This window comes from Orcinus orca, chromosome 15 (assembly GCF_937001465.1).
Source record: "Orcinus orca chromosome 15, mOrcOrc1.1, whole genome shotgun sequence".
Taxonomy (NCBI): domain Eukaryota; kingdom Metazoa; phylum Chordata; class Mammalia; order Artiodactyla; family Delphinidae; genus Orcinus; species Orcinus orca.
In genome coordinates, this window is record NC_064573.1 from 43,599,717 (window position 1) to 43,615,102 (window position 15,386).

General features: G+C 36.6%; 1 protein-coding gene across 2 annotated transcripts in view; it reads left to right on the forward strand.

Moving 5' to 3' along the window:
- The window catches only part of DSC3 (desmocollin 3), a 53,862-nt gene extending 39,543 nt beyond the window's left edge, over nt 1–14,319 (forward strand). The window contains exons 13-17 of one of the 2 annotated variants that reach the window (XM_004273725.3): nt 1,775–1,990; nt 4,341–4,462; nt 8,433–8,675; nt 10,468–10,510; nt 10,591–10,824. In XM_004273725.3, the coding sequence (XP_004273773.1) occupies nt 1,775–1,990; nt 4,341–4,462; nt 8,433–8,675; nt 10,468–10,494 (608 nt within the window). In that variant the 3' untranslated portion in view covers nt 10,495–10,510; nt 10,591–10,824. Of the gene's footprint in view, nt 1–1,774; nt 1,991–4,340; nt 4,463–8,432; nt 8,676–10,467; nt 10,511–10,590 lie in introns of both variants that reach the window. The other variant, XM_004273724.3, reaches the window with a different exon arrangement.
- Nucleotides 14,320–15,386: the final 1,067 nt, after the last annotated feature.

Below are 15,386 nucleotides of genomic sequence, written 5' to 3' on the forward strand. Positions count from 1 at the left end.
CTGGAAATGAGGGATCTGGGTATGTGGGATAAGCACTCTATAACATTCTGGAAGGAAACATGGTGGGCTGTGGACAGAGGCCTGGCACTGAAGCCTGCAGTGCAGACTGCTACAGTAGTGGTTTCTGAGGTGTACAGTTTTCTATGTTATAGCCATAGTTCCCTGCTGTTTTGTTGCTATGCTGTGCTCTTTCATGCAATTCAGCTTTTGCATATGCTGTTCCTTCTGCCTAGACTACCTCCTTCCCACTTCTTAGCTTGATATTAATTCATAATATTTATGGAGCACCTACTGTCTACCTGTTGTATCTACATGTAATCTACGTGTTGTATTCTTATTTGTTTACCTTTCTGCTCTAATACATGACTTTCTCAGAACATTTGTAACCCATCTGTGTATTTCCAGCACCTAGCCCAGTGTTTGGTAGACACTAACTGCTTAATAAATGTTTGTTTAATCAATAATTGATAAACAAATATGCATGAAATCAGGAAAATACTAGGGCAATAAGTAAATCAGGGTTGTTAGAGTTTAGAAGGTTTTAGTAGGAATGCCGAGAGATTTGGCGGGAGTGGTGATGAAGGGCCTTATGTGCTAGCTGAGGAGGCTGACCTTTGTATGGTTGGTGACAGCAGGTACGCATTGAGAGTGTACAAGTAAGGCAATGCTGTACCAGGTTTATGTCTTAAAAACAGTGACATTGATAACAGTTAGGAGGGCAGTTTGAAGAGTGCAGAGTTGAGTAGCAGGGAAAGTCAGAGGCTGCTGCACTAGTACGAGTGAATGGACATGAATATGGCTCTTGGTCTTGAGGTAATGAATAAGCCTGTGGTCTTGAGGGACGAGAGAGATTTGAAGGATTTTACTTTAAACACAATATAATCCTGAAAAGTTCCAAATAAACCTTAGTGGTAATTCACATTCCTCTGGGGAGCTTTGTGTCTGAGGTGTAGCCAGAAATCTTTGAAGTTCTCAACAGCTCTAACCGTGCATTTAAGAAAGGCTTAGAAATTACAGATCACTTCCAGGAGGTGCATTATGGTATTTTGTCATTTCACTTATTGAAAAACCCAAAAGATTGCAATTGCCATTGAAAGTGTGTGGAGCTTTTGGTCAGTTGATAATAAAGTCATTGAAATAAGGTAGCAAGTTCATTGGGGAAATATCGCTGTTCGTAAAAACTTGTATTGTTAGGATATAGATATGTCTGTGTTTATGTAAGCCTTATACCTAGCCTGGGTGATGTTAATTAGTTTTCTGGTATTGAGATTACTTCCACAGGGAAGGTGTTAAATACCAAGGGTCAGTTGCCCTTTGAGAAATTACCTTATACATAAAGACAGTGGACAGGTACCAGAAGATAAATGGATAAGAAAATATGAACTTAAGACATCTCTTGTGTGTAACTATTGGTGTTAATTTTTTATGAGTACCATAAACTGGTACTTTAGAGAAATGCTTGGAGTGCATGTCAAGAGCCAATCATTAGCTTGTAGATAAGGGAGGAAATAAGGGAATACTAAATATTGCTGAAAGGCTGCTGGGTCACTCCAATGCCAAATTATTTCTTTAAGCCTCTCTTCTAAAAAGTTACAGTGGGCAACATACATCTGGTGATATTAGTGCCTGAAAAGGTTGAAGATCGTCATCTTTTTTTATCCATTTTCACATGGAAGGTGGTTCCTTGAGAATAGTGTCTTTAAAAATAGGTGTGGTGGAACAGATGTTAGAGGAGGAATCAATGTTCATTAAAAATATCATTCTTTTCTTTCAGATACAGCTGCCCGTCTTTCATATCGGAAAAATGCCAAATTTCAAGAATATTCTATTTCCATTACCGTAGAAGATGTAGAAGGTCAATCTGCAACAAAAACCTTGAGAGTGAACCTCTGTGATTGTACTTACCCAGATCAATGTCGCATGGCTGCAGGAGCGATACTTGGCACATGGGCGATCCTTGCGATACTTCTGGGTATAGCATTGCTTTTCTGTAAGTCCTTTTACTTACCTGACTTTGAAATATAAAATAAATATCTGAGTGCAGGAAAAGGTCTTTGAAAAGAAATCTTGTCCAGCTATCTGTCAGGTGTGAGTCCCCTTTACAAATTCTTTTTGTATTATTTTCTGAGTTCTGAGTGAATATTTTCTGTGAGAAGAAGCAAAATCCTTTTTGAGATCAAAGATTTCATTCTTGAAAATGCCTTAGATTTTGCCAAACCTGTCAATGTATAGCTTTTATTTCTTGGTCCTCATACTACCCCTTTTAAGGCTAAATCAAACAATCTAAAACTTCTGCCATATGCAAGTCCACTAAAAGCCACTTTCGTGTCATGTCATTTTCATTTCAGCTACAGACTTATGGGAGGTGTTCAAATCACAGCAATATCTCTTCTTGGGTGTATCCTACCAGGTTGATTAAATTCTATTAACCTCCTCCTAACCAGTTATGTAGTTCCCAATGGTGCCGTATTTTTTCTTCTCTTTTCATTTCCATTCAATCCTTCAGCTTATTTTAGCTGTTGTTCCTTTATTCTGTGATAGGACTAGTGGTTAAGAGTAAGACTCTGGAACCAGACTGTCTGGGTTTGGACCCTAGCTCTATTATTTGTAAGACATGTGACCTGGGGCAAGTTACTTCACTGTGCTTCAGTTTCCTCATCTGTAAAAAGGGATAATTGTAGTAGGTTATTTTATGGGGTAGCACCGGAGGTTCATTGAGTTAATGCATGTGAAGAGCTTAAAACAGTGCATGGTACATTTCTAATAAGTGTTTATTATTTTTTATCAACTCAAAAAAATATATATATATTGAACACCTACTATATACCAGAACTGTCTAGGTGCTTGGGATTCATCAATGAACAAAGCAGACAAAAGCAAACAAGCCAAAACAAAGTCTTCCTTGTGACAGTAAAGTAATAAATAAATTAAATGCTGTGGAGGAAAAAAATAGAGCCAGATAATTAGGGTCTCTGGTGCTGTAAAGTGTATGTGGGTGAGTGTGGGGGATGGGTGCTAGTGATAGTAATTCTCAATAGATGGTTGGGCCAGCCTAACTGAGAAGGTTATCATTGATGGTTTTTGGAAAAGGTGAAAGAGTCAGCCAAGAATACTTAAGGAAGAGCTTTCAGTCAGAGGAGAAAGTCAGTTCAAAGGCCCTAAGGTGAGGGAATGCTTGAGAAATCAAGGAAGGCAGGGAGACCAGTGTGGCCTGAGAGTAGAGAGAGGATGAGGTAAGAGGAGTGTAGGAAGTGGAACCAGAAAGGTAACAAGGGGCCACACACAGTTGGCAAGTGTTGGTACACTTTTTTTGTGAAGGGCAAGATAGTATATATTTTAAACTTTGCAGGCCATATGGTTTCATTTGTAACCAATTAAATCTGCCCTTGTAGCGAGAGAGCAGCCATAGAAAACATTTAAACCGCAGGCATGGCTGTGTTCCATTAGAACTTTATTTATGGACACTAAAATTTGAATTTCATATAATTTTCCCGTGTAATAAACTATTATTCTTTTGATTTTTTTCAGTCATTTAAACATATAAAACCCACAGCTCATGAGTCATACAAAACATGGTGGGCTGGATTTGGGGCCGTAGGTTGGCAATCCTTGGTATAGGGGCTTGTAGAACATTGTAAAGAGTTGTTGTTGCTCTTAGCTTTATTATCATATATTTCAACCTCCCACAATTATGATGCAGAATGAAAATTCTGAATAGGCAAAATACAAAGTAAGTTTAATTAAGATACTTGGAGATAAATCTATTCTGGGAAGAAAAGTCTGCTTTGTTATCTTTTCATATTGGCAAACCATTCTTTTGGGAATCAGTAAATCTCTTTAAAGTCTTTGTCTTAAAAAATGTCATTGGGGCTTCCCTGGTGGCACAGTGGTTGAGAGTCCGCCTGCCGATGCAGGGGACACAGGTTTGTGCCCCAGTCCGGGGGGATCCCACGTGCCGCGGACCGGCTGGGCCCGTGAGCCATGGCCCACGGAGCCTGTGCTCTGCAACGGGAGAGGCTGCAGCGGTGAGAGGCCCGCTTACCGCAAAAAAAAAAAAAAAAAAAGTCATTGATTTTTTAAAAATTCATGATTCAAAATACTTAAATGATGGGTGGAATCCAAACTCTTGAAGATATGTGTATCAAAATATACATATAATCGCTTTAAATGTTAAAATCTAAGCTAAATCATGGCCTATTCATTTAGAAGGGCCAGGGTAATTTGTGGGACACCATGCTCAGTGACTTGTTTTTCTCCTGTGCACCTTAGGTAATAAGAAATAAAAGATGAGTATTTTATTGTGTGCATGTTAAACATTTTTGTTTTTGTTTTTAACTCAGCTATATTGCTAACTGTAGTATGTGGACTTGTTAGTGCCAGAAATAAAAAAAGTTTTCCTGAAGATTTGGCACAGCAAAACTTAATCATCTCAAACACAGAAGCACCTGGAGATGATAAAGTGGTAAGTAATTTTTTTTTTGAATTTTATTTTATTAATTTTTTTATACGGCTATTTATCTCTGAGTAGTTCCCACAATTTCTTTAACTCATCCTCATGAAGTTATTTCAGAATTTAGGAGTTAATTTCTATTTTTCATTTGATCAGATTCTGTAGACATAAATATGTTATCTGTCAATATTCAAATATTTTTATAGGGCATTTATTAAACCAGATGTATTGTTTTAGTTATCTTTTTTCTACTCTCTAGTGTTATGGTTTAAAACTTATTATTTGATGTTGTGAATTTATTATAAGAAGAATCTTTTTGACTGCTCTCTACAATGTATATTTTCAGATATTGTTCGTTTATCTAACTCTTTGACCATTTATAATAGGAAGAACTTGCTGAATGTTCTCAAAATAAACTAAAAATATCAAAAAGATATATGTTTACAAAAAAGTGTGTGTTTGGGGGGGCAGATTGGAACAATACTGCCACTTTCTTTTCTTACATATTTCTTGGGACCTCTGAGGTGCTTGGCACTATGCTTCTTGTTCTGCGGGAAGTATGTAAAAAATTATTACAAGGCATGTTCTTCCCTCAAAAAGATTTCAATTCATTCTTGAGAAATTGAAAAATAAATAGGAATGTGACAGTAAACTATTAGCCCCAATATGATAGGACACTGGTGGAGTTCAAAGATACTGATGATACATAAGTATATTCATGATGTCTGGATATCAACCAGAAAGGCCTGGTGGAAGAGGTACAGATTACTCTGTACCATAAAGAACACGAAGGGTTTGAAAGTGAAGAGATGGAGAAAAACAACCTAATGAATAAAAAAGGAGATGACAAAGTTTAGGCATTATTCACCAAATAGTAAATAAATTGATTTGAAATGGAAGAAATGATGTTTTGGACTAGAGGCTTGACACTTAGGTTCTGGAGGGAGAAGATATAATAAGAGAGGGATGGGGGATGAAACTTTTTTGTGGCACACTAAGGATTTTGGATTTATTCTCTTGGTAAGGGAGAGCCAGTCCAGGCTTTCTGCACGAAAGTGGCATAACGTGAGCAGTGTGATACTGAATCAGTAGGGTGACCAACAAGAACAGGAAGACGTTAGGAATGGGGAGGATAAAGGATTAGGATCTTTTGATAATTTAAGCATGAGATAACTCTACTAGGATAATGGTTATTGGAAAATTAAAATAGGGATGGATAAGAAATATTTTAAATGTATAAATAAAATTGTTTTCTTTTAAGTAATAAAATAAAAAGTGGAGTCAATGTGACAGAAGCTATAGCCTGGGACAGTGACTTTATATCAGGCCTTTTCTGTATCTCAAGGTGACGATGCCTTTCTTATCGACTATTTCTTTCGCTTCCTTCCCACCATCAGGCAAAATCATGACTCCTCTATGCTTGACATGCCTATGTGTGGAACCCTGTAATTCTCTCTCCATTCAGGAAATAGATTTAGCCCCATGATTGTCCTTGACTCATAGTAAGCTCTTATTTTATATCTGAGAATGAAATGATTGAGCTGTACTTAATTTTTTTTCTTTGCCATTTGGTGCTGGAGTCGGTGGCATTGATTGGCCACTTCACCATAACATATACCTATTTACCTGTTCTCTATTAGGAACACTTCTCAAAAGGACTTGAAATTGTTAATTTATACCAGTATATAATTTTAGGCATATTTTTACAAAATGCAACAAGATTTCACGGTGAATGTGTAAACTCATTTTAATACAATGAGTAAAGGTGGTAACTTTAGTTTTGAATCTGAGTTTAAGTCAAAGGCATTCAGATGGGGTTAGGAGTTGTGTGAAAAATCAGGACTGGAAAAGTAAATTTGAAAATCACTAACATGGAGAAGGAGTTGTTGATGCCCTATGAGAATAAACTTGGAGGAAGGAACAGAGATTAGAGACTGTGAAACAGTACTGTGGATTCAGCTTTGATTTTAGTTTATTTTCAATTCTCCCTTTATTAGCTTAGAAATATGATCTCAATATGTATTTATAATGACAAAATTATACCCATCAAGGAGATTTGACAAACAGGATTTGTGTGTGTGTGTGTGTGTGTGATAGAATTTTACTGTAGCAGCGACCTAAGCAAAAAATGTAGGGTAGCAGTGCCACCAAATGGCTACTTTTCAGTTCTCTTTTCTGGTATTTTTTTCAAAGGCAGTAAAATAATATGTTTGACTTCTATAGATATATTTCAGATTCAGTAAATTATCTGAACTTGAAAATCTTTGTTTTGATAGAGACTCTGCATATTAGATAGAAAAAGTAAATTGGTAAGAAGATGACACAATGACACCTGATTATAGTGGAGGTCTTGTCATGAAAGTGATGGTTTAGAATTCAAACTGACATGCAGAGGTTATTGCTGTAACTAAACATCTCACCTGTGGCCTGGAGGGTTGGTGTTCAGTTCCAGCATTAAGTTAATGTTTAATCAAGTCTTTTCCATTTTAAAATATTCCCTTGACTCTTTGTCCTCCCCTAGATCCCTCCATATTTCTTTTTCTTTGAAACTGAATTTTTTGAGAGAAATATTTTTTACTCGATTTCTCTATGACATTACTTCCTGTTCATTCCGCACTCCATGGAAATTCTTTTGACACAGATCACCACTGGCCACTTTTTTACTTGACTCTCATGGGTGCTTACTTTATTTGAACCAGTTCTTACCCTGCTTGGATTTTTTCTACACCATTGATCTCCTTACCGTAATCCTCTCTTGGCTAGAGAGTCATGGCTTTTTGGTTCCGTATTATCTCAGTGGCTATTCCACATCAATTCTGTCACAGCTCTAATTCCTTTATCCACCCTTTAAAACATGATGTTTCTTGTCGTTCTATTCTTAGCCTTTTTTTCTTTTGGTCTGCAGTTTTCTCTGGGTGATATAATTTATTCCCATGGCTTCAACTCCCCCCTACATGGAAGTGACTCCCAGAATTATACTGCAGCTCAGATCTCTCACCTGAGCTCCAGACCACATATTCATATACTCATTTTGGAAATCCACAGGTTTCTCGTTTACCACGTCCAAAACTGAATTGCTCACCCTCCTCTCACCTGCAAGTGCATCCTTCCTCCCTGTTTCAGTGAATCATACCATCTATCTAGTTGCACAAGCAGGACACATAGGAATAACTCCTGACCCTTCCCTTTGCTGCCTCATCCGTCTAACCACCAGCAAGCACTCTATGGAGTCCATCCTCTTCTTTTAATCGTCGCTGCTTCGACTTTGGCTTAGATCCTTATCGTTTTTCACCTATAATGTTTCACTGACTGATATCCATGACTCTAAACTTGTCTCCTTCTTGTCTTTCACATTATTGCCTAAAATGATTTTTTAAAATATGTCCCTTGCCTGTTATTAAAACCGTTCTTTTAGTCCCCATAATCTTCAAGATAGTCTAAAAATTTTAGCATGGCATATAGATCTTTATGTCCTCTGGCCTTTTATAACCTCTCTAGCTTCCTCTCTCTCTTTGAACTTTCTGTGGTAGGCACTCTCGACAGGCTGAAGTTGGGAACCCCCAAGGAACCCCATTTGGCTTTGCCTCTAGACCCTCTTACAGATAATGCATTCTTCCTCCTATTTCTCAGTAGGAATCCCTCAGCTCAGAGTTTTCCCAGTTTGCTCCACTTACTTTCTCTGAGTTTGAATTTTCATGCTCTTCCTCTGTGTCCCTATAGCATTCTGTGTTCACCTGTACATCAGCATAATCACATTCTTAAAGTAACTGTCTATTTTTCTGCCTCATTGGAGTAAGAGCTTCTTGAAGCCACTGAGGGACCTTGTCTCTATCTTTGCATCTAATTGGAAAGTGATAAATGTCTGTTGAATGAATGAATGAATAAAAGGTTGAGTAAACGAGCTGTCTCCTTTGCCTTCTTGCGACTTTACTTGGAATCCATTTCCTCCCTATATGAACTGTCTTATTTTATCTTATTTCAGTGTTCTCCCAGTGGCTTTACGACCCATACAGTCAACAACTCTAGCCAAGGCTTTTGTGGTACTATGGGATCAGAAGTTCAAAATGGCAGGCAGGAAACCATTGAAATGGTAAAAGGAGGAAACCAGACCTTGGAATTGTGCCAGGGGGCCGGGCATCATCACACCCTGGATTCCTGCAGAGGAGGCACTGTGGAGATGGACCACTCGGAGTGGTACAATTTCACTCAGCCCCGCCTTGGTGAAGTGAGTTTTCTTGAGTGTTTTGACCCTGAAATTTAAATGTCCAAGTGGAGGACATTAGGAAATTGAGATTAATATATATTTTCAGAAACTTCTTTTTCAGATTCTCCAATGTATCCTTTCTCTCTCACTCTCTGATTATTTTTGCCCCTGCTCTTTGATTTTGTTACAGTATTTGATATAAAAGTTTTTATTTCATGTGTCACATTTCTCTTAATTTCTAAAATCTCATGAAAATTGGAGGATTCTACTATCCCTCACTAAAGTTGCATTTCATTTTTAGGTGTGTGTTTATCTCATGAACTCTTTTAATATAGAAGAATAGGGAAAAAATCTCATTCTCCACAATCACAAAAATCCCCAAATCAAATCTGCATCTCTCTGTGAAAAGAAAGCGTCTGTACAGAATTCTGGAGTGAATATTAAATAATATGGTTCATATGAACTATTTTTTCATGTAAAAAGCATCATGCATATATAAACTGTTTTCTAATTCAGAGGAAAGCAAGGATGTGAAAGATAGGGGGGTTCAATAAGGGATTTTCATTCCTGGCAGCACATCAAAATTCCCTGGGAAGCTTTTAAAAAATACTAATGCCTGTGCTTCACCTTGAAAGATTCCGATTCTAATTGGTTTAGCTTTTTTTTTTTTAAGCTCCTCAGGTGATTCAAACGTGCAGCCTGAGTAGAGGACCACTGAATTAAGTATTCTTTCTGGTACGAAGGTTTCACTTCTTCTATCAGAGAGTACCAGTGCTGTTGTAATACAAACACTGGTCCAGAAACCCTAAAGCCTTTGATGGACTGTAGATGGGCAACATTCTGTGACATGGCTGTAGGTTATCATAGGTCCACAGCATATTTATTTTTTTCATCAAATTCAAATGTTAATCCCTTTTCTGTTTCTAGACAGTCAGTAGCCATGTAAGATCAGGCTGAGGAGGAGGGAAGCTTAAGAAACACTCTTGGGGTGTTCTCCAATGTGCATGTCAGGTAATGGGACGTGAGGCTAAAATGGTCATGAAGAGAGGCACTTGCTAACGTAAGCCAAGGTAATAAGCGCTGGGTTTGAGAGGGGATGTGTACACAGGTGAGAAAGGGGAGAGGTGCACGAGTTTGACAAGTTGGCACACAGGCCAGTGACAAAGAGCGAGGGTAAATGTGGCCGAATGCTTGGCCTCTATTCTGGCCAGGTTTTTGCAGTGTGAGTTATCTTGATTATTTTAAATTTCACTGAAACTTTTTGGTGCATCTTTTTATTTTGTCATGGTTTGGCTCTCTCGGAAGCTTGATTCTGAAGACAATGTGGTAATTACTGACATTATATCTGCAGATAATAGTGATTTTAGTTTATTGAACATGTACTATGTGCTGGACATAATAAGGGTATTTTTCATGCATTATTATTTCATCACTTAATAATGATCCTGTGAGATACTCATTGTCTGTATTCCTATTTTAGAAACGAGGAAACTGAGAGTTAAAGATGTTCAGTATTATAACTTGCTCAAAGTCATGTAGCTAGTTGGTAAAGCCAAGCTATGACTCCAAATCAGGACTGCTTGACTATCCAAGCTCAAATTCCTAACCGCTATGCATATTGCCACTGTTTTGTGGACTAGCCTGACCTCTAGATATAAAATTTAGGGGTAAGAATTTAGTAATAATTTAAATGTACTTAAATATAATGTGTATACATAATTTTGGATTTGTATGGATTACTAGAAATGTAAAATATACTGACTTTGTAGTATGGCTGTGATATAGACCAACCATGTGCATTTTTTGTATGTAGGAATCCATTAGAGGACACACGGGTTAAAAATTAAACATAAAAGGTAAATAAAAAATAAATTTTATGTTTATCTTTCAGTGTGTTTAAAACAATAATACAATCCCTTGTTTTTAAACTTTACAGAAACTGCATCTGTGTAATCAGGATGAAGACCATATGCCATCTGAAGATTATGTTCTTACGTATAACTATGAAGGAAGAGGGTCTCCAGCTGGTTCTGTAGGTTGCTGCAGTGAAAAACAGGAAGAGGATGGCCTTGACTTTTTAAATAATTTGGAAACCAAATTTACTGCCTTAGCAGAAACATGCACAAAGAAATAATGTTACAGTGCTACAATTAGACATATCTTTGTCAGACATTCTGGAGGTTTCGGAAAGGGATATTGTAAGATTTAATTTATATCTAGATATCTAGATATCTATGAATATGAATATGTATGAATTTTTCTAAAATTTTTGAATTATGCTACATACCAATTTCTACTTTAAAACAGTTTGTTACTTATCTTTTCGGGAAGTTTAAAATGTTAAAACAGATTTTGCCTCTTTTACTGCTGAGTAAATAGACAACCAGCAAATCTCATGCTATAGCACTGGAATTAAGGTCTATAAAGGACCTCCTCTTCTGTGCATATATTTTTCCAATAAATACATTGGCTAAATATTAGTCCAACAATAGAAGCTGTATTTGACTGACTATAGTAGAACAGCTCTCTGGGCTAGAAATTCCATCCTTATTCCAGCTTTAGATAAAAGTAGAATATGAATCATTATGGTAAATTATGTTGGATTTTTTTAGCTCTAAAAAATCAGTAGCACCTGGTCATTTGCTCTGAAGGCTACTAGAATTTTGTTTTTCTTCTGGGTAGCAATTAGATTATGAAGAGCAGTTCTAGATACTAGATTGCCCTAATAAGGTCTCAAAAACACAGAGCCACAATGTGAAAACTACACCAGGAAAGTGTAGACCAAAAAAAAAAAAAATTTGTTGCTTTTATACTTTTGAAAGTGTGTTTTATATTTTACAAAAGTCCTGTTATGAGGAATATATCTAAATTTCCTTAATCTCGAGAAAGAAAACTATATTCACCATACAGAGTTATTGCCAGTATTTTAATGTAAAGATCTTCTGTTGAGATTGTAATCACAAGTCTTTTTCCTGAGATTCAGAACTACCTTTGATAACTTGCCAGTAATGAGAATTATGCTGAGAAAAAGTTGCTTTTCTTCTCTTGAGAATTATCCTTTCATATTTTCATTTGCAAGTTTAGCACATATGGCTCTTTATTTTCTCTCGACAGTAGTCATTTGCAATTAGAATATCTTATCCTTAGATGGACTGTAGTTACACCATTGAATCAGTCTGAAGAAACAGACTCCCATCGTAGTTACGGTAGCAATGAGCATTAACATTCATTTCTATTCACTACCATTTTCAAATGAAATACATTATTCCTTATTAAAGCAGGTAAATATTACACAATGCTATAATGAATCAAATGAATATAGGGAAACTTAAACCTTAGGTGCAATTTAATATCTTCCAAGGTGTTGCTTAAATTTTGTGCTTCTCAAATTTGTTCACATGCTACAGCCTCTGGAAGGCCTTGCAAAATTCCCCAAAAGCAATGACGTTTAAACTTAAAATAATTAACATCTAATCTTATGATAAATCTAATAGCACATTATTATATACTCACTTCAAATGACAGCTTAAAAAATAGACAACAAATAATAGGTACCACTAGTTGAAGAAAAGTTTGAAAGAAAAATAATTAAGACTAAATTAATTTTAAGATTTTGCAGCTATGAAGAATTGGGACCTGCTCCCCATACCCGACCCTGCAAAAAAAAATTCTTTATTTTACTTTGGAGGCAGAATTTGTTGAGCTAGCTCATGAAGTAGCAATGTTCGATAGGAATACAGTTTGAACTGGATATATGTGTATATATATACACATACATACATATTAATGTTTATTGATTAATGGTCAAATATATAACCATTAATCATTAATGGTTAAATATATAACCACTAGTCATTAATGGTTAAATCATTAATCAATGCAACATTTAAAACAAAGTGAAAAACAACATTTTAAACAAAGTGAAAAACATTTGATTTTAAATGAGGCAGGGGTGTGGTGTGTTCTATAATAAATATCCGGGATTTAAAAAATAGAGAACTTATGTTTGGTTCTTAGGTGCTGCATGATAACTAAGCATGTCAGGAAATAGTTCATGTACATTTATGTAATTTGTTTAAAATTGTATACAGTTAATTAAACTTTTCTGGTTTCAGTGGAAAGGAAAGAAGGGATCACGTGGGACTGTAGATTTGCTTTGCAGTCTCCTTCTGCATCTACAGACTGGGAGCAAACTGGTGACTGGCTATCACAGCTAGGGCTCCTTGACTTCCAGTGACAGGTTTCCAGAGATGAAATGTTTTTCTTGGAGCTAACACTAAAAACTTCTTTTAACCTAATTCTGGTAAAAATAAATCTTCTACAACCATTTTCATTGTCTCTCCTACCAATCGACATTTAAAAAAATTTAGAGCCAAACAACCATGTTCTCTGGGTCAGATTTTAAAGGCTAAAGGGGGCTGGGGTGGGGTAAATCTTACGAAAGTGGGGCGTGACTGTCCTAAGACCTCAAATCTGTCACCTTTACACTGTTCTAATCCAAGCCTGGAAACTATAAAATGTCATTTCCCTAATCACTGCCCTGTTTTAAAGAGGCATAGATGTGATTCAAGGAAATCAGCCCTCCCATCAGGCCCCCTTTCTTTAATCTCTCTCCCAACCTTGTCAATGACACTTAGCTGGCAAATACTCCGGGCTGTCAATCACCCTTCAGTATAAATTACTTTTTCCGGGTTTGCTTTCTTACGAGGATTTTTTAAATAATAGAGGAACTAAGAAGTTTGAATTCATGAAAGAAAAAGATCACGTGGTCAGGTGGGGACCGAGAACTCCAGGAGAGGGCAAGCCCAAGTGGAGTATTTGCACAGTCAGAGAGGAACATGAAAGCCCAGGCCTTCAAGGGCAAAAAGAGAGGCCACAAAAGGGACATGAGTGGTACACACTGAAGCAACATTGCTTCTTAATTTGTCCTAGGCCAGGCCCTTCCTTTTCCTCTTTTCGCAGGCCAGTGGCAGCTGCCATTTGAGTTTGGTGGAGTGTTACCAACCCTTTCTCTGCCTCAGCTTATTTGGAGTGTGGCATCAAGAAGAGAGCTGACTCCTTGCTGAGTCTGAAAGCGTTTTCAGGACGGGCCTGAACTGGTTGTGCAGGACAAACACGGCATTCATGGGGAATACTGGATTCCTAATGAGGCCCTCTGGTCACTGAGATAGATGTCTTCAATTAAACAGGTGTCTGAATTTTTCTCTTTGATGCTCCATTTTCTGTTTTCTAATTTGCTCCTGAAATCTAGCTTTTTAGACTTAGACATTTTAAAGAGTAATTTTCCTTTTAAGGGCTTCTTATTTTTAATGTAAACGTTTATAACATATAGTATTCTTCTTTCCTTACATGGGTAAGGTGAAAATTATGCTATTTTAGTGTGAAAGAAAATATCTTTTTGAAGCTTTAATTTTTCTTCCAGTGAATGTTCTTGAATTTTTATGTAAATGTACAAATTATTTTTTTCTTATTTTTGTAAGGAAGCAGCTAACTATCTGTCTAAAATGCAGTGAGATTTTGCAACGTTTTTTAACAGAGCTTTAATTTTGCTGTTCAGAGAAGTTACTTTGCTTTTAGAGAAACATGGCAGGTTAAAATAAGCAAAAATTTAATGTGTAACGCAATATTTACAGATCTGGGATATAATAAAACAATGTTAACTTGATTTCTTGTCTTTGCTGTTTTTAGAGATTAAATTATTCCAAGGTGGTCATGCTGCAAAATTGTGCTTAAGACTGGAATGGAAACAGATCCTTAGTAATAGTTTCATTGTATTTATAGGGAAATACTTTAGAGAAGGGGTCATTACCAAATTGTCAACATCATTATACTATTTGGGAGGAGGTCACCATTTGGGGCACAGCTTTACAAATATTAACTGTCTGCTAACTGTCTGTCTATATATCTGTCTAACTATCAGCTGATTTTGACTGGTGAAGAAGTATTGTAAGGTTGTAATTGCAGAATGTTCCAGAATTAATACAGTGATACAGGATTCTTACTTGGAGGAGCAATGTAGTCAAGGAAAAACATTATGAGTTAAAAAAACAATCAAGCAATATTCCATTCTTGGTTCCACATGTCCAGCAGAATTCGTTTGGTTAGATTTTGGGTCATAGTGGCTGAGAAGCATGGAATCTAGAGTCAGATTGTTTGAATCTGAATCCTGGCTCTGCCACTTACTAAGTGTGTAACTTAAGAAAGGCCACTTATCTTCTAAGTCTTAGTTTTCTTATCTTTAAAATCAAAAAAGCAATACCAACTTTACGGAGTTGTGGGGATGATTAAATGAATTCATATATTTAAAGCATGTAGAACATTGCCTGTACATAGTAAAAGATTTATGAATGTTATGTATATAGGAAGTAAAATTATGTAGTTGAATATAATACAAAACAATATCTGATCTCTTTTTGGAGAAAAGGTTATGGTTATATAGGAGAAAAGGAGGAGGGGGGGAAGAGACACTTATTCCCCCCCAAAATTTGTGCTCATAATACACAAAACAATTCTATAGCATGTTTTTCTTTCTGATAGGTTGTTTTTATTCCCCAACCCACATCCCATTTAAGCAACTAAGTCCTTCTGTTTTTATTAGATTCTGTGTACGTGTGCCAGAGAATTAACACCTAGAGATTCAAGGTCTAAGCCATCCAGGTAACCCTGATCAGACTAAGAGCTGCCTTAATGACCACTTGTGTGACCAACCACCAGACTGTCTCCCTACTCAGT